At 41.5% G+C, this 20,031-nt stretch overlaps 1 protein-coding gene across 1 annotated transcript in view; it reads right to left on the reverse strand.

Annotated features, from left to right (window-relative positions):
• The window catches only part of alk (ALK receptor tyrosine kinase), a 172,426-nt gene that overhangs the window by 147,386 nt on the left and 5,009 nt on the right, over positions 1-20,031 (reverse strand). The window contains exon 5 of the mRNA XM_086127789.1: positions 15,097-15,246. Within this exon, the coding sequence (XP_085983915.1) occupies positions 15,097-15,246 (150 nt within the window). The remainder of the gene's footprint in view (positions 1-15,096; positions 15,247-20,031) is intronic.

Here is a 20,031-nt window from a genome sequence, read left to right on the forward strand (position 1 = left end):
CTGAATAAACAGTGACTGAAACAAACAAATTACACTCCATTTTGCCTCAGTTGTTTTTAAAGTATAAGCATTCGTTGTTAGCGCTTAAAGAAGATCAGCGTAATTGGATCGTCACGGCGGGGAGAAAAGTTGCATATTAGATGGGTGAAAAAAAATGACTACACACAGAACAGCCATACACTTACAAAGACAGTATAGCTTAGTGTATTGATTTCTTCTTTTCCATGTCAAGATGATTTTCGGTTTGTTGTCACTTCTTTTGTTTCATCCAATCCAATTTCCGAACCGCTTGATCCTCACTAGGGTCGCGGGGGGTGCTGGAGCCTATCCCAGCCGTCTTCGGGCAGTAGGCGGGGGACACCCTGAATCAGTTGCCAGCCAATCGCAGGGCACACAGAGACGAACAACCAACCACGCTCACACTCACACCTAGGGACAATTTAGAGCGTCCAATCAGCCTGCCATGCATGTTTTTGGAATGTGGGAGGAAACCGGAGTACCCGGAGAAAACCCACGCAGGCCCGGGGAGAACATGCAAACGCCACACAGGGAGGCCGGAGCTGGAATCGAACCCGGTACCTCTGCACTGTGAAGCCGACGTGCTAACCACTGGACTACCGGGCCGCCTCTTTTGTTTCATGGTTAGTATTATTCTAAGCCTACACTGATATGGGTGTATTAAGAGAAACCTTGAACAGTGATTGTCTTTTTTTTCAGTTTTGGAATAAAAATTAATATCTATTAAATTCAGATCAAATCTGTGCATCAATATTTTTTAAGTCCTGACTTTGTTGCAGTTTTCATTCAATGCCACAACTCACACAAATTATGTTCAGTCAATGCACTTGAAAACCACGAAGTAGTAACTGCCATATATGCTACTTTGTCAAAACCTTGCAAAGACAGCAAGACTCAGTAAAATTGCTATTGCGAAAAAAAAGATTTCATATGGATTAAAAAAAAAAAATCATCACCAATAGAAAAACGTTCTCATTTGTGAGAGAAAATAAATCCAATATTTGTAAAAGCAGTCACAACAAGGATGTAACCACTTAACACGGTATTTGCAAACTACCAATTCTGCAAAACGTCTTAAGTTACAGCAGTCTGGGCATAAAAACTGGTGCGTCACCACTCAGAATGCATCACCATGAGTCATAAATAAAGTCGGGACTGTCGAAACAGAAAGCGATATATTTCTTTATAAACTCGAAATGAGCCAACCCCTACCCAGGAGGCCCAAATCTATCCATGTTGCTCTCTGTTTTAATGTACTCCACTGAGAGCCACTCATTGTGCTCTGCCTCTCTGGATCGTCACTGTGTTGGTTTAAAAAAAATATATATACATGTATATATTTCGAGATATATATTTTTTAAAGGAGAGCATCACTACGGTAACCACCTGACCTTCTCTGACACCGCTGGATTGAAATCCATCTATCTATCTATACAGCCCGTCCTCTTCAGGGCCTCGGGGGAGATGGAGGCTATCCCATCTGACAAGAGGTAGAGTCCATCCTGTAGCGATAGCAGCCAATAGTAGTGATTGCACTCCACAAGCACAGATTTAGAAAGCCAAGAGTGCATCATGTCAATGTATGGTGGTAAAAAATAATCGATGGGTTAAAGCTGTAAATGGTATTACGTGGGAATAGGAACATTAAGACGGAGCATACTGAAGGTGTAAATGAAGTGCAATTTAAGGTGCTATCAGCAGCTCCAGTTCATTCTTTGTCAGAATCAGAATCAGAATCATCTTTATTGGCCAAGTATGTAGAACACACAAGGAATTTGTCTCCGGTATATTGTGGATTCGCCCCTCCGTTTTTTTCAGTAGTCATTATTATAGTTTTATTTGACTTTATATTTAATTCATTGACATGTTATGTTCTATTCTGACACTCTTTTGCCACACTGTTGACATTTATTTTGCAAATTTGCTGAGAAAACCCAGTGAGTTTATGGTAAATCTAAATGCATGATTTTTTTTTTGTTCGTTTGTTTTTTTTTTGGGTGGAAGCATGTCAGCCATGTAAATGATTATCATTAACGGGTCCAGGGTTGAGAAAGTTCAAACAAAACTTGACAGATGGTGATTGCCCATGGCATTTCTTGCAACACAGAGAAAAAGCTCAGGTACATAAAGTCCTTGAATTTATACCGTGTATTACACCAGTCATGCCTCTGTGATGTTTTACTGAAGTTTCAAGGCTCATTTCAGTTTCAGGCAAGTGTCTATCGGAGCGATTGAAGGCATGATTGCCTCAAGTCATGTGCCCTGAGGAAAAACAACACATACTGTAGTTGTATTTCATCCACTTCCTTGAGCCTATGGCCAGAGGGAATAGACCTCTCACCCTTTTAGTACCCCTTGTTACGGATGTACCATATCACCATATCACCCCCGCAAGCATACTTCCTCTCGGTGCATTCATCATACAGCCAAAAATTTTGAGCTCGTCTGGTATTTGTCCCATTAACTTTTTCACTTCATATTTACCAGAAGAAAGTCTAATTCACTTTGACAGTACTGCCTGGAGTGCAGTGATGGAGTCCCCCCCCCCCCCCCCCCAATTGGCTCGCTCTCTATATCATTAGTGGCAAGAGTAAATTCTGTTTCTACTCAGCATGCTTTATCTTCCCACCCACCATCAAAGATTGCATCACAATTGAATGTGTAAAACAGTTCAAGCAAGAGGCAACTAACCGTTATGCCACCAATTCTCAATGCGGCTCTGCTTATCTTTTGGCTTTGAGATGATAGTGTTTCAAACTGTGGTGTAAAAACAACATGCCATAAGGCCTAGGCTCTGTGGATGGATATAGACAATACTCTATTATAATATTTGAAGAGGTCGTATTGCCTCCTGACAAATCGGAATTGGCCGTGAAATCAGTGTTTCAACAAGACATACAGGCCAGTAAGCGAGCTTCATCTTGATTGCAATCCAACATGATTAATGTTATGGAGAGGGCAGTCCAACAACCAGACCATTATTAAACGGGGAACTTGTGTGGTGCCATCAGAAATGCTGGTGAAAAATAGTGCTCGCAATGTGCCCATTGCCAAAGTTCACAGTGTGAAAGTAATTTGTCATTTTAGAACTTGCTAAGTCATGGATGGAAAACTCAGTGTGCAACCAATAACATAAATGAGTCAATTAGGATGTAGTAATTTAAACCACATTCTGAATGGGTTGCGCACCAGCAAATTGTTTGAACATGCAACTCAAAGTCAACTTTCCATAATATGCCACATTAAAGTTCTGAATTTGTCATTGATGAAATCCTGTGAGATCAACAGCTATGCATGTGAGCTCTTGAAATGAAGGCTGGGTCTAGGCAATGTGAGTGATCTTTTGCTAAAGGTCCGATCCACAAACAGTATGATGAGATTAGCATGCCGATTTTATTACTCATCATTTCACATCTGAAGTAAAGGGAATAGCCTGCTGCAAGAAAAACATGTCACTCCTACTGTGCTAACAATGGGGTTTTATGTATGTGTGTGGGCAGTCATGTGCATGTGATTGAGTAACAACGTGAAGGAAAGGGACAGGGAGACTGATGGCAGGCAAGGTCAGCAACTGTGCGGTAATACAAATGAAACCTATCAACAGTCAGCATGACCTGACCTCTGCATGGGAAGACCAAATGCTTCACAGGCTTCCGTGCCAATGTCATTAGGAGCAGGGCCAAACGCACTTAGAAATTCAGACACAAATTCCATTTCGTTGTTCGTGCAGACAATCTTAGATGCTGATCTGACTGTAAAAGGCAATAACTAATTCCACTAAACTAATGAGTTTAGCTGTTTCAGGTTGCAATTAATTACACAAATTCCAATATAAACACTCCATAATTACATCATGAGGTTTGTGGAAACATATTAGGGTACATATACTCAAGATGATAATTCAAATGCATTCAATGAATTGATTGCGACAATGATTCAAAAGTTGCACACTGTTGTCATATTTATGAATAAAATATGATTACAGAGAGTGCAGAATTCCTGGATCACCACCTGTGCCACAAGGTTTAATGCACAACTGGCTTCATCTGGTTCACCAAATTGTCAGATGTGTTGGGGGCGTGTAATAGAAATCGCCCTCAGTGTGCCGGAACACCTAGCAAAGTGCAGTGTGGTCTGCCAAATTGCCAAACACAGGAAATTAGACTTGCGCCAGAACAGAAATTTGAAAGATTTGCCAGTTTTTACGCCAAGCACATGTGCACCTAACTACGAATAAAGGGCCCATTGACTTGAAAAAACACCCTGGATTCATAGCAACATTTAGAAATCAGAAAACTTCTCAGAAAAAAAAAAGTACCGACTATAAACAGCGCAGTGAGGGGGCATGCGGCCTGTATCTTCCGTTTGTCATACGCTCTGGAGTTTCAAACTCAGCTCAGATACTGTATGTGTCCTGGCTACATCTCCAACAGTCCTAGAGACGTGTTAGGTTAATTGTACGCAACATTTTTCAACGGTTTGAATGCTTGGGTGTCTACTTTATCTGTGCCCATTGACAGACTGGCAAGCAACCCATGGGATCCCCCTTTCTCTTACTCAAAATTAGCTGGGCTGCAACTAACTCTGAAACAGATAAGCAGGAGAAAATGTACTGTCTAAGTGAAGGGATGGAATTGGAAAATCATTTTTGTGGAAATTGTATATATTTTCTCGTGCTCTGTAGATTATACACCGATTATGATCAAATGCTCATTGTTAGACTGTATATTATTGTATATACTGTAGATGTGTACTGGTAGATATTTCTGATGTAACAAGTGACATAAGTAATTTCACTGTCATTTTATTATTTATATACTTTTTTTTTTCAAATAACCCACAATTTAAGGTCCACTGAGTAGAACTTTTTTTTTCTGTTGATAACCGACAAAATGTTTTTTTGGGGGAAAAAAGACTTTTTGACGAGAAGCAGAGTTGAGTGCCGAGTCACAGCAAATAGAAATGATGCTTATCAAATCTGGAGTACCAATTGCTCCCATCTTTTTTGCTTATCACATCACAGTCTCTTTTCCTCTTCATTTATCCTCTGCTTTCCATCTATTGCATACGTAGTCCTCTTTTGACATCTACTGGTTAGGACGTACGCCTCACAGTGGAGAGGTTTGGGGTTCAATTCCGATTCCTATGTGCAGTTTGTATGTTCTCCCTGTGCCTGCATGGGTTTTCTCCGGGTATTCCGGTTTCCAAAAACATTGCACGCAGATTAATTCGAACGCTCTAAATTGTCTTTAGGTGTGATTCTCAGCGCGAATGGTAGTATGCCCTGCGATTGGCTGACAACCAGTCCAGGGTGTACTCCGTCTTTTGCCCAAAAAACAGCTTGGATCGGCTTCCGTAATCCCGCGACCCTCATGAGGATGAGCGGATCAGAAAATAGTTGGGTGTATGGATGGATGGATGGAAGCTCATCTATAGAAATGTCAAGATGCTAATCAAGGCATTTTCTTGAATAATGCTCTCCTTCCTCCCCCGCACTTATTTTACTCAGTCTTTGACAGTGTAGCATGGATTTACATATCATGTAATTATTATATGTAAATCATCTTTTTGGCTTTCATGCTTTGCCAACATTTTTGTGCTCTCTTCTGATTCATCATTTTCTGTGTTCTCAGTGATATTGTGAATATATAATGACCTCACAAATGGGAATAGGAAGTCCCCACAGCCCTGATGTTATTTTTGCTGCTTAAATATGTAATCCAGTGAAGATGTGGATATAGAGTCGAACTCACACGATTGTAGAAAGCCAAAGACAATCAGCCATGTGTCAGTTAAGATTTGGTCACCATTTTCCGAATCACTTTACCTAAACCACCTAAAAAAAAAAACACGCACAAAACAAAAAAAATGACATCAAGATGCTAAAGACAAATCAGCTATGAATAATTTAAGCTAATTATTTGCATGATGACAAACATCACAGCAGTTTTAAACTCAGACTCAATTTTCAAATTTTTGAGTTGATAAAGTTCTGTTCATTTGTTTTGTTTTTTACTCAATGCTTTAAATAGACAGAAAGCGGAATCACCGCTATTTGATTTCCTTCCGAGAGCATGATGTCACGTTCAGTGCTGCTTAAATGACACTTCTACTTGGTCCTTGTGGCTTCCGTTTAGGGTAGGTTTTGAAGCACCTCTTTACACCAAAGAAAAGATAACCGATCCATTGATGAATACTTTATTTCAAGTGCAGCAGTGGAGCACAGGGAAGGAGAAAGCGATGCCGTAAACTTGACTCAATTTAAACGCTGACAAAGCAGAAGTGCTAAGCATTACATCTATAATATGATACTTGGTATAGCAGTGAGAGGAAAAACATGACTCAATGTGATGGGTAAAAATGTGGGTCTGTATAAGTGAATCAATAATTGACCAAGAGAAATAATTGGTCAGCTGGCATGAAGTCAATACTTAGGACTCAAATGAGATTGGATGAGCAACCACCAAGCTGCAATGTCCAAACACAGGAGAAGTAACAGTTGAAATGTATGTGTGTGTGTGTGTGTGTTTATATCATTCGAACATTGTATCGTGCAATAATGTCAGATGTTGCCCACTCAGCATACATTGCAGCTTGGTCATCCTGAAAGGGGAATAGTCCTATCTGCGGCCCCTTCCCAACACTTCTCATTTTGCCCCAGATGGGCTTTTTTGAGTTTTTCCGTGCTCTCCTGGGGTTAAGGTCAGGGGATTTCGTTAATATTTGCCCTTTGAGATTGTTTGTGATTAAGGGCTGTATTAAAAAAATATGACTTGACTTATTGGTTATTTTTCTTTGGATGAGAAACGGATTTCCCCTTGGTCTGGCCAATTAAAATTGTGTTTTTAAAGATCCATAAATACCCTAATACAGGGGTGCCCAAACTTTTTGGACCGAAGATCTACTTTTCGATCAACTAACCTCCCGGGATCTAACCTTACCGGGACGCGCGCGCGCACACACACACACACACACACGCCATGATGAGAAACAGCCTGAAACTGAGGCATGCGATGCACTTTTGCAGCCTGTTAACTATCGTAGCTCACACGTACCGTTTTAAAGTGCTTCCCTGGGCCCTCCTAGGTTCCTATTCTTTGCCCGTGCCCTCGGTGAATTGTACACGAAGCAAACTCTGAATGACAATGATGATAAAAGATAGAGCGCAACAGCTCTGATCACAAGCTGCAATTGCAGACCGCTGAGCGCTAACAACTTCCGGTGACGTAATCACGCGCCACCGTAAATTCAAGATTTACCTGCTTTATTTTATTTTTGAAATATTTTTTGGTGAAAATGAGACTGATAGGATGATTAGGGTGCAGCGTACATTAACACAAAAAAATGTATTACCAACATGTACAAAGACACACAAATGGTTGTTTGGTTTTTTTCTCCTCGACACTCCTCGGATCTACTTGGGACCTGTCTTAGATCTCCCGGTAGATCAGGATCGACTTAATGGGCACCCCTGCCCTAATAGGTCTCCTGGATATTTCTGTAATGGTGCTGCAGGATAATCCGGGTACAAAGTTGTTTTTAAGATACTCTTATTTGTTTTAAATACTTGAAATGGCCTCGTCGCACCGTACCTCTCTGAGCTCCTCCACACCTGTCGGGTGCCTCAGGTCTGCGGACCAGACACTATTAGAGGTACCAAGACCTAAGAGGAGGCTCAGAGGGCATCGAGCCTTTTCCGTTGCTTGTCTCTCTCTTTGGAATGACCTCCCACTGAACATTCGGCAAGCCCCCTCGCTGCCCATCCTTAAAACTTGTCTTAAACTCGGTTTTAATTCTTTGGTTTTTGAATTAGTTTTACTGTTTTTGTGCTTTCTACAGCCTTTATTATAAATTTATTGTTTATTGCTGTCTTTATGATATTTGCTTTACGTACAGCACTTTGTATAGAGCGGTGGTTGTGCTCTATAAATACAGTTGAGTAGAAACAGCACACGTAAACAGTAATGATTGTGAATTTTTCCTGTTGATCTTGTCCTTGCAGTACCTAGCAGCTAATCCAACAAGCAGAAAAGAGATCATGGAATGGATTATTGATTAACAGAGTTGCTCAGTCCACATGACAAATTTGACATGGAAGACAGAAGGAAAACATCAGGCACTGGAGAACTTCAAGGTTAGGATGTGCATTACAAATGAGTCTTAGAGCACTCCCGTTTCTTCATGATGCAGTAAGCTCTTTGATCAGAGGAGCCCTCAAGGTTCAATCATTGATGAAAAGAGATCAACCTTTGCTAATCCATACGAGATCATTAGCAGCGACTTAACAGGTGGGGCAGGGGATTCTGGGAAATGAAGGTTGAAGGGAAAAAAACTCTTGGGGGTTGGTTATTTTGGGACAGGCTTTGGTTTCCAATCCAAATCTTCATGGATGAACTGCAAAAATAAACATGCGGTTGAGTACCTGACCTAACCACAGTACATTCCAGCCTGTACAAGTCCTGCAATAGCCTCCAACCCAAAAAAACAAAGAAATAAAAATACCACACCTTCTGCATACATTTCACCCACGAAAACCAAAACCTGCAGAAAAATACGTGTGTGATAAAACTTATTGAAATCTGATGCTTTTTATCAGTGTTGGTTAATTGACTTTACTCCTTATATATATATATATATATATATATATATATATATATTTAAATCTCCTTTTTCTAATCCGCTCATCCTCACAAGGGTCGCTGAGCCTATCCCAGCCGTCTTCAGGCAGTAGGCGGGGGACACCATGAACTGCGCCAGCCAATTGCTGGGCACACAGACGAACAAGCAACCATCCACACTCACACCTCGTGACAATTTAGAGTGTTCCATTAACCTGCCACGCATGTTTTTAGAATGTGGGAGGAAACCGGAGTACCCGGAGAAAACCCACACAGGCACGGGGAGCGGGTCGTTCCTACTCAGTGACTGTGGCAATGCGAGTGTGAATGATTGCATGTGCCCTGTGATTTTTGACACCGTCTCTTCTCTTTTTTTTCTTTTTTTTTTGCTCGCCTTGCACACCATGTCAAATGCCATCCTTTGAATATGCCGTGGGCCCCCAGGCCGCCGTTTGGACAACATGGTTTAACCCATTTGCTGTTGTGGAAAAACATACAAGAACTAAATGCATAAACAATCCATGGTTGCTACTGTGATTTTCCTTCATCTTAATGTAATAATTGTTCAGTGTGATTTCTATGAGCACCAAATGCTGTTCTCATTACTTACTTTTCCCAAAACAATGAGATTTGGGAAAGACCACCTTCGACCGCTGGTGAGCCCGGCACTGGACCCGCTCCAGTTTGCCTATCAGCCTGGCATCGGCGTGGAAGACGCCATTATCTACCTCCTCCACTCAGTGCTGTCACACTTGGAGAAGGCTGGGAGCACTGTGAGAATCATGTTCTTTGATTTCTCCAGTGCCTTCAACACCATCCAGCCCAACTTGCTGGGAGGCAAACTGCAGGACGCCGGAGTGGACCACCATCTCACAGCATCGATCGCTGACTACTTCACAAATCGGCCGCAGTACGTGAGGTTGCAGAGCTGTGAGTCGGACAGGCTTCTCTGCAGCACTGGAGCGCCGCAGGGGACTGTTCTGGCTCCATTCCTGTTCATCCTCTACACCTCGGACTTCAGACACGCCACTCCAACCTGCCACCTTCAGAAGTTCTCCGATGACTCTGCGATTGTTGGCCTCATTACAGAGGGGGACGATCGGGAGTACAGGGGAATGACGAAGGACTTTGTGGACTGGTGCCAGCAGAATCTCCTCCAGATCAACCCTAGGAAAACTAAGGAGTTGGTTGTGGATTTCTGCAGGAAACAGTCCTCACCGGCACCGATGAACATCCAGGGTATGGACATAGAGAGGGTGACCTCCTCCAAGTACCTAGGTGTTCTTCTGAACAACAAACTGGACTGGTCTACAAACACGGACAACCTGATTAGGAAAGGACAGAGCCGACTCTTCCTACTCAGGAAACTGAGGTCTTTTGGGGTTCAGGGGTCGCTCCTTAAGACTTTCTATAACTCGGTGGTGGCCTCGGCCATCCATTATGGCATTGTCTGCTGGTCAGGCAGCATCTCAGCCCGGGACAGAAAGAGACTGGAGCGACTGGTCAGGAAGGCCAGTTCTGTCCTGGGTTGCTCCCTTGACACTCTGGAGGAGGTGGGCAACAGAAGGATGCTAACTAAGCTAAAAGCTATGATGGACAGTCCCTCCCACCCTCTCCAGCCCGCCCTGACAGCACTAGGTAGCTCCTTCAGCCAGAGACTGTTACACCCGCGCTGCAAGAAGGAGAGATACAGACGCTCGTTCCTACCAACTGCTGTCAGGCTGCTGAATAAAAAATAGCAACAATAATATTTAATAATTGAATGATGTGGAAAACAACTGTAAATAGCACTGCGATTTATCCATTTTGTATTTATATTGCACTTAATTGGACGGTGTTTGTTTGTTTTTTCTTCTTCTTTCTGCCTACATTCTTGCTGCTGGAGGCTGTAAATTTCCCCAGTGTGGGACTAATAAAGGATATCTTATCTTATCTTATCTTATCTTATGACTAACCAACTCTCCACATTAGTTACGTGGGAGGTGTGTTAGTGCGGTCGTATGCCCCCTCCAGTCCTAACTGATAGTGTTAACTGTTTTGTTTTTGCCTGTGTGTTTTTTGTGTCCAGTAAGTAAAGTGTATTTGAGTATTAAGAAAACTGCAATACAAATCCGATTTCTTATTATTATTAGTATTATTATTAGTCGTAGTCGTCGTAGTAGTATTCGTCATTGTCATACTAGGAGTAGAATCTTTGTATAAGAATAATAAACAACAGTATGCTAGTACACATCTACTTTGTAAATGCATCAAAGTTAACGTAACTAGTTTACATTTGTATTCCTTTAGTGGGTGATACTGTACACAACATGGAGTAAGAATATACAATCATTTCACACTCACACATTAGCAGTAAATGTTTTCACAAAGTGCAGAGTGCCAAGACCACAGTGCCAGTTGTGTAGCGCAAGGTTGCTTGGGTAAAGTGTGTAGTTTTACTGGATATAAAAGAAGTTGGTCAGCCCAGTGCGGTTAGACTATTGCTGCCGCTTGGAGAAGGTCAAGCCCCTGGGGTTCTACTACTGTACTAACTAATGTTCCATGTGTCTAAACACTCATACAAAGTCCCTGGGGGCTCCTTGGACCAAGAGCAACACCAGACATACAGAGGGTGGCCAAACCAGTGTCACATCTGCCTAACACCTGAGATCACAATTGGTTACACAAAATATCAAACCACCAATCTCTCTCTCTCTCTCCCCCAAATTGACTTGACATGTCCAGAAATTGGTGTAAGTAAATTGGGAATTTTGTAATAATCAGGGGTGGGCCATTTATAATCATCAGGGCAATTACTAATTGTCAGTGTGTCATTCCGTCATCACACTTTCATCATTGCTTTCATCAGTAAAGTTCTCCAGTCCGCCAGTCCATAAATAAATAAATAAATAAATAAACCATAGCCCCAAAAATGACAAATCCAATTTGATTAAAGTGGTAAATGCAGTGCTCTTTAGAGCACATCACATGTTTGCTGCCCGAAGAGCTTTGCACAGCCTCATGTATACTTTACCGACTTGCCAAAGTAATCCATTGAATTTTTAAATTCAGCGGTAGCACGCTGATGGTTGCCTGCTCCTGTTTTAACTCCTAAAATGTCAAAATGTTTTCAATCAAAGTTTAAAATGGCTTACCGGTACGTTTACCAGGATCCCACTTTGCATTGTGGCCAAGGGTAGAATCCAATCCAAGTCACTCGCACACCTGCTCCTGTCTATCAATGTGAGTCTTCTTCTGTCTCTTGAGGGTTGGCAAACAACATTTGATGCATTACCACCACCTTCTGGAATGGAGTGTGGGGTCTGCATAACTTCTGAAACCATTGAACACGACCCGGACGTTGTTCTCATGCTGCCATAATCAGAAGCGTCTTAATTGTCAATAGCCACATCAGGTGTGAGGATCAAGCATTTAAATCGAGGATCGTCTGATGTGTCCTCTGTAGAAGTCCTGTATCTACTCGATGGTGACGTATGAAAACGGGTGTGTACCAGCGTGACCGTCAATAAACATTAGTATTAAACATCTTTGGTGGTAAATATTATTTAGCTAACTTAAGTTGCTAGCCAAACTGTGATCATTCGCGGCTCGTGACAGCTGCAAGAATACAGTAAACCGCACCACCACACTTCATAAGTAATCTGTTTCGATTTTGCAGGCATTCTCACTCAAGCACCAGGGATCTTTTCCCTGGTCGGCTATGAACAGATTGGGACAGTGCAAATGTTGGACAATGCCGTGTCTCCAATTGACACCTTGTTAAACACATCACAAAAATTGTTTGTTTTAAACCTGACTGAGAAATTTCACCTGTGATTTATTTTTATTAATATCCTGAGCAAATGTTACAGGCATAAGATTAGCATATCCTGCACTTGGCACTGTGATAAAAAAATAAATTAAAAAAAACAGCAATAATTAACAATAACCAAACTCTGCCAGGGGTAATGTTATATGTTTCAGGTGCATCAACATTACCGGTAACATAAAACTGGAAAGAAGCCGAGACTCGGTCAAATGAACAAAGAGTGTATTTGAGCAAGGTCTGTATGACAATATGATTCCATGACACGGGGCGCTTTTCAGTTGACCGCGACCCTTGTGTGGATAAAGCGGATCGGAAAATGGATCAATGGATGAACGTGAATATGAAAATGCCAATTCAGCCATTATGATTTTTAAATGTATTTATTTAACGCACTGCATACATTTGCTGTGCGCTGGGAGCGTGGGAGCAGTGCGCAATTGTGCACGCGTGGAGTTTATTGGGAGCTTAGGTCACGAGCGCTGTACAAGAAAATCAAACATTCAATACAGCAAATTCAAAATACAGTAGATACATACTGTACATAAATAATAAATACAATAAAATGCAAAAAGGTCTTTAGGTACATTGCATTGCAGCGATGCCAGGGAAATCGTGAAAATGATTAATAGGCGCATATTTCGCAGTGAAGTCATTTAACATTTCCTTTTACATATGCTTCAACTAAAAGAAATGGTAACCAGTCAAAGAGAGCCTTCTAGAATTTAAGGAAAGGAATACTGTTTACGTCAATCAAGGCTGCTGACAGCCACAAAAAACATATACCGTAATAATAATAATAATAATAATAATAATAGGGCGGCCCGGTAGTCTAGTGGTTAGCACGTCGGCTTCACAGTGCAGAGGTACCGGGTTCAATTCCAGCTCCGGCCTCCCTGTGTGGAGTTTGCATGTTCTCCCCAGGCCTGCGTGGGTTTTCTCCGGGTGCTCCGGTTTCCTCCCACGTTCCAAAAACATGCATGGCAGGCTGATTGAACACTCTAAATTGTCCCTAGGTGTGAGTGTGCGCGTGCATGGTTGTTCGTCTCTGTGTGCCCTGCGATTGGCTGGCAACTGGTTCGGGGTGTCCCCCGCCTACTGCCCGAAGACGGCTAGGATAGGCTCCAGCACCCCCCGCGACCCTAGTGAGGATTAAGCGGTTCGGAAAATGGAGGATGGATGGATAATAATAATAATGACATTAGAATAATAATGACCATTTCAATACGCTCAGTATTTATTTATTGCTACCGTTTCAACCCAACTGAACTTAAACCTGACTAAAGAACTGCATCTGAAACAAATTGATAGTTTGTATGATTCCAAATTGAATCTTTCGTGTGATGAGTTCGGTGAGTTTGAAAACACCACAAGCAATCCCACAGATCACAGCCATGAAGTATTCATCCCTTTTTTTCTCCATCCCTTTTTAAAATTGCTCGTACCAGTGATAATGTGTGGAGACAGCAGCTTGCCCTGCTCAATTATTCAAAACGCGCCAACTATATTGTGGTTAACCGAGGGCTTGAACACGATTATGTAAATATTTTTCCTTTGTACTCTATGTTGCCTAGAATCCAATCATGATCAGCTTTAATTCTTTTGGGATGCTGCAGTGCAAATAGACATATAAGGCTAAAACAATGAAGACTAGAAGAAGGATAAGTTCATCACAATACAGTAAATATTCTAACATATATGACACGGTTGGAGGAAAAATGATGAATGTGATTCTTAGGTTGGCAAATCGGGTTAGGCTGTACTGTATAATGCTTCATTAACTAGACTTTGATTGCAAATACGATTCAAACTGTACACATACAGACACAGACCTCCCAAGTTAAATGCCCTTGAAGTCATACTGGGAGGCAATCAACATTTTTTTTCATGAAAAATACACCTCGCAAGTCGCACAAAGCTTCATCGTTTGACTTGCTGCCAAGCAGGATGTCATACAAAGCGTCATCAAAAAGCAAAAGATTAACTCTGGGATGATTTTTGCCCTGTTGGCTTTTTCATTATTTTTATTTTATTTATTTATTTTAAGGAACAGCCTCAACAAGGTGTATTCAGAAAGAATACATCTCAAAGATTACTTGAAGTAAGTGGACCTTACCCCAGCATGAGCATGCGTCTTTTTTTTTCCCCTTTTTTTTCTTGTCCCCGTGTACTTCCAATTTCCAATTTGATTTCACCATCTGGTCTCAGACTTGTTGCGTATGATGTTGGCAAAAAAAAAAAAAAAAAAAAAATAGACTTCTCCATCTCCCCCATTTCACCATCACCCCAGGTGATAAAATGGCAGAAACAGTTTTCTCTTCGTCCAAGGTGTGAAAATGAATAATGCTTGCGAGGGTGGAAAATGTGAGTCTTGGTTTTTCCGACTACTGATTCAGTAAACTATGTTCTGATCTTTCACAGGGAACATTTCATGAAAAGATATTATCTAAATAGCTTTTTGCCAACTTTGTTTGCTGCTTTGTGTGTGTGTGTGTTAAGACCAAACGAAGTGTGATGCTTGAAAAGTACTTGAGCCCTAAAAGTAATGGATGGCAACTTCTTCATAAGTCTCGAACAAACAGGGCATATGTGAATGAAAAGTGAAACTCCCTTTGGAGGGGAGAGGGGGGTGGAATGCGATACCTTCGCTCTTACCTTCCTCCCATCCTTGGGGACTTCTCGCTCTCTTTTCGGTCTTTTGGTGGTGCTCTGTCCATGTGTCCCCTGTCGCCACAATGTTCCACGTAAACTCGGGGTCACCACCTCCACTCTGGTCACATGTTTTGCTCCTGTCGCACAGGGGATCTAGTCGAAGCAAACATTTAGAATTATCCCGGGAAGGGATTTTCACTCAACTTATAATGGCAGTTGTTGCAGAAGAAATACAAAGTTTGAATGGACAAACAATATGCATGAAAGAAACAAGAGAAACTCAAGAAAGGAAAAGTCATCGTGCAGTCACCGGATGATGCTTAATTTTGTGTGTGTGTGTGTGTGTGTGTGTGTGTGTGTGTGCGTGTGTGTTATAATAGTTTTTGATTTGTCATTGTAGTCTGTGATTTCATTTCGACTGTTTTTTAATGTATTTGCTTTTATTAGTTTTGAGTTGTTTTTTTTTCAAAAATAATTTGTTTTTGTTTAATTTTTACTTGTTTCATTACATTTTTTTATTTATTTATGTTTAATTGGTGGAGTCTTTGCCAAGTGCAAATTATAATTCCCAAATGGCTGCTCAACCTTCCTTCTTGACTGCCATACAGTGATACCAAAGTAAATACATTTAAAATCAAGTTTTTAGTTGAGTTTTTTTTTAACTTTAAATTTATGGACTATTTTTCAAGTGCAAAATACGAAGAAAATGCGACAAAATATTCTGAATAAAGTAAATTATTCCCAAAGAGGTGTTCAAGCTTTCTTCTTCTTCTTCCGGTACTACCAAAATAAATACGGTTAAATTGAACCCCGAAAGTTAATGGATGATGTTAACTGACAAAGATGAAAATGAAGGACATTTCATTACAACTATAATGAGTTTTATCAAGGTAAAATGTAGACAGTTTTCTTTTTTAATAGACGGACTTTCATTTTTTTTATTTTGCTTTTAGTTATTCAATTAGTTTTCATTAAATATAAGAACCTTGATTAGCTCTACGATTAGCCGGCGACCGGTCCGGGGTGTACTCCGCCTCTCACCCACATTCAGTTGGGATAGGCTCAAACTTCTTACACACAACCCTGATGACAATAAGCTGCACAGAAAATGGATGGGTTGGATAACTATGTAGTGGACGCGGGTTGGCAACCACGTGTTGGTATTTTTTTCTTTATTTATAAATATATATTTTTAACTGCTTTTTTTTTGGGGGGGGGGGTTAGGTCTCACTAATTTTCTCCAAAATTGGTAATAAAAAGTATTTTGATCTTCATCTAAGTCAGATGCACTCGGCTCGGACACCAAGCCGAGTGCTCGAGAGCTGCTATGCTGCATGTTTTAGATGTTTCCCTCCTATATCACACCGGATTCAAATGATAAGCAAGCTTTGCCAAAGCCTGAGATGTTTGTTCGAAAGTAAAACTGGAATGTTTGCTCACTGTGGCAAACCGGAGTTGTTACTGCAATTTGGGATGATTTCTGGCATGTTTGTACACTAAATCTGGTTGAGCACACATAATTTACCCATCTATCCATCCATCCATCCATCCATTTTCTAATCCGCTTATCCTCACAAGGGTCGCGGGGCGTGCTGGAGCCTATCCCAGTTGTCTTCAGGCAGTAGCCTGACCCCGAACAGGTTGCCAGCCAATCGCAGGGCACACAGAGACGCACAACCACCTGCGCTCACAATCACACCAAGGGACAATTTCAAGTGTTCAATCAGCCTGCCATGCATGTTTTTGGAATGTGGGAGGCAACCGGAGTACCCACACAGGCATGAAGAGAACATGCAAACTCCACACAGGAAGGTCGAAGCCGGAATCAAACCCTGCAAATCTGCAATGTGAAGCAGACGCGCTAAACAGTTGACCACCGGGCCACCCATAATGTATTTCAATTTGCATGTATTTATTTTTAATGCAAAACATATATAACAGGACATATAGCTAAGCTAAAAGCTATGATGGACAGTCCCTCCCACCCCCTCCAGCCCGCCCTGACAGCACTGGGTAGCTCCTTTCGCCAGAGACTGTTACACCCGCGCTGCAAGAAGGAGCGATACCTCCGCTCGTTCCTACCGACTGCTGTCAGGCTGCTGAATAAAAAAATTAAATACGTGAAAAAAACAGTAACAATTATAAATAGCACAGCCACTTTATCTATATCGATATTTATATTGCACTTAATTGAACTGTGTACAGCTCGCTCTGAAACATTTATTTTTGTGCATGCAAACACTTTGTTTTTCTTCTTTCTACCCCCCAATTTTGCTGCTGTAGACTGTAAATTTCCCCAGTGTGAGACGAATAAAGGATATCTTATCCTATATACGTAATTTTCATTATGAATGTGGAGCTTTTACGTGTGCCATTTTTTTGTGCCCTGTCCAGGTCCTTTTTTCTTCCATGTCGCCATTTGTCTGCTTTTAAACATTCTAACCTTCAGACGACAAATGGGAACCAAAACATATTAAATCAGTTGATGTACAAGACTTGAACAGAACAGGGTAGGTTTTCAAACCGAGTCACTTCCGTATAGTGCTCCCCTGTGCTGTCATTGACAAGTCTTCTTTAAACAAGGCCAGACTCAGTTGCTGGTTTGGGTGTAACACAGGTCACAAAAATGAACAGTGAAAAAAATGAAATTCGCATTTGAAATAATAACACTCTTAGTAATGAGTGCACCTTGGATGTGGCAGTGACCCCTCCTGTGGGAGGACTCACTCACATGCTGAGTTACAATTTCAAGGTCAGCTGTGAATTATTTCATGTGCCTTTAGTGCACGTTCAAATCTGCATTCTGGAATGTCACCAATCAAACAATTCTGTGGTGGTTTGTCAATGGTGATCTCAAGAATGGAGGGTTGTTTTGCCTCCTTTTCAAATGGTACCAACACAAAAATCCCAAAAACATTTTGTGGGGGTGTATATGAAAATGTGACACAGAGAGCCCCGCCCCTCTGGTTTTGTCGTGTTTCAGAGACAAAATTGAAGTTAGGCGGACTCAGAGGTTTCAAATCCAGGTCCAGAAAGTCAAAACCCTGCCACAATCTGTACTGTATGTTCTACATACAGTACATTTGACAATAAAGTTTATCCAATCCAATCCAACAATTTGGCTTTGGCCACAGGTCCTTCTACTCAAGATTTTTACTATGTAGACCTGGATTTGCTACCTCTGGGGGGACTATATTCAGTCATGACTGCATGAGAAAATATAACTTAATGAAAAAAAAAATCTGTGACTGCACTTTAACATTGAGTGTTGCATGTTTGAGATTCGCTGTCTTTGAACTGGATTTTTATCTAATATCTGTGGTTTGACAGTAGTTTTAGTTTTAGAAAATAACTCTCTCTCTGGGTGGCCCGGTGGTCCAGTGGTTAGCGCGGCGACCTCACAGTGCAGAGGTAGCGCGTTCAATTCCAGCTCTGGCCTCCCTGTGTGGAGTTTGCAAGTTCTCCCCGGGCCTGTGTGGGTTTTCTCCGGGTACTCTGGTTTCCTCACACATTCCAAAAACATGCATGGCAGGCTGATGGAACACTCTAAATTGGGTGTGACTGTGAGCGTGGATGGTTATTTGTCTCTGTGTGCTCTGCGATTGGCTGGCAACCGGGTCAGGGTGTCCCCCGCTATGCCCGAAGACAGCTGGGATAGGCTCCAGCACCCCCACGGCCCTTGTGAGGATAAAGCTGATCGGAAAATGGGTGGATTGAACTCCCTCTCCCTCTCGCTCCCTCTGTCTCTGTGGACCTTTGGTTGATAATGCAGAGGCCATTTGCATCCCACACAACAGCAACAACGCTCTTGGACCAAACAGTTTTTGGCACCGGTGGTGGCAGCTGAGCTGGGAGGATTTTGATTGGTGGAGTAAGGAGAAAGGAATTATTTTGGGGGGATTTTAATCCTTAATCTTGATATGTCTGGAGTGATGGGGATTTCACCAAGCGAGATGGGGAGGTAGTCCGAAGTGTGACAGTTGAGATGAAAGCATGAATGAAGCGTCTCTGGAGCTCATGGATGCAAGAGGTGGGAGGGGTCGAAGGCCCGCACTAAGTGCTGTTGTGAAGGTGAAAGAGGGGCTGTGTTTGGGATGATAGAGGTGCTGCTGCATCATTTGCTGGGTCCTTGTGTGCTGAGGCAGGAGTTCTCTTCTTTTATCTAGTCCAGGCCTATTCTGATGCCTCAGTTAGTGCTCAATGAGCTCATTTGTTTATGTGTGGGCTTTTGTGTGTGTGTGTGTGTGTGTGTGGAGGGAGGTGGGGGGGTTTAAATCTTGGCACAGTCCCATTACCATTGTTTCTTTGTGCTTGGTGTCAACAATCTATTCGTACGAATGTCATGGGGGTATATTTAAGTTTGTGCAAATTCTAAGCTAAAAATGCAATCATGCTACTCAAATGTAAGGTTTCAGTACAAAATGAGATGTATAAAATGTTTGATGGGAATATACTGTACATATTTTGTATAGTTCAGTATTTGCATTCCCAGATTTAAACTTGAAAAATGGCTGGATGGAATAGTCTGCATAATTATATTTCTTTATCTGTTGCTAACAAATATCACAAATCTTGCAAGTAATCACATTGACCAATCAAAGTTTGCTTTGAGAATAATCATCAAAAGTGTATCTGTCTCTGCAGTCTTTTAACACTCAGAGAGAAGACAATAGAATGTTAAAATAATGTCTTGAAAATCGATGAGTGGCTAATACTTTTGGTTCAGGTCTCTCAATAACCTAAAATCTTCACTGCCAACAATAAGTTAAAGGCGGTGGAGCATGCGAACAAAAAGAATGATAAAAATACAGTACTCATGTACTGTGCAAGTGAGACAAAATGGGAAAAATAGTAATTGCAAGATGCAAAATTTCATTTTTCTGTGACTGACAGCCAAGGAGATAAATTGATATTTAAGTTATACAGAAATGATGATTC

Source organism: Hippocampus guttulatus, chromosome 13 (genome assembly GCF_054856545.1).
Source record: "Hippocampus guttulatus isolate MCC_2025c chromosome 13, RoL_Hgut_1.0, whole genome shotgun sequence".
NCBI classification, from domain to species: domain Eukaryota; kingdom Metazoa; phylum Chordata; class Actinopteri; order Syngnathiformes; family Syngnathidae; genus Hippocampus; species Hippocampus guttulatus.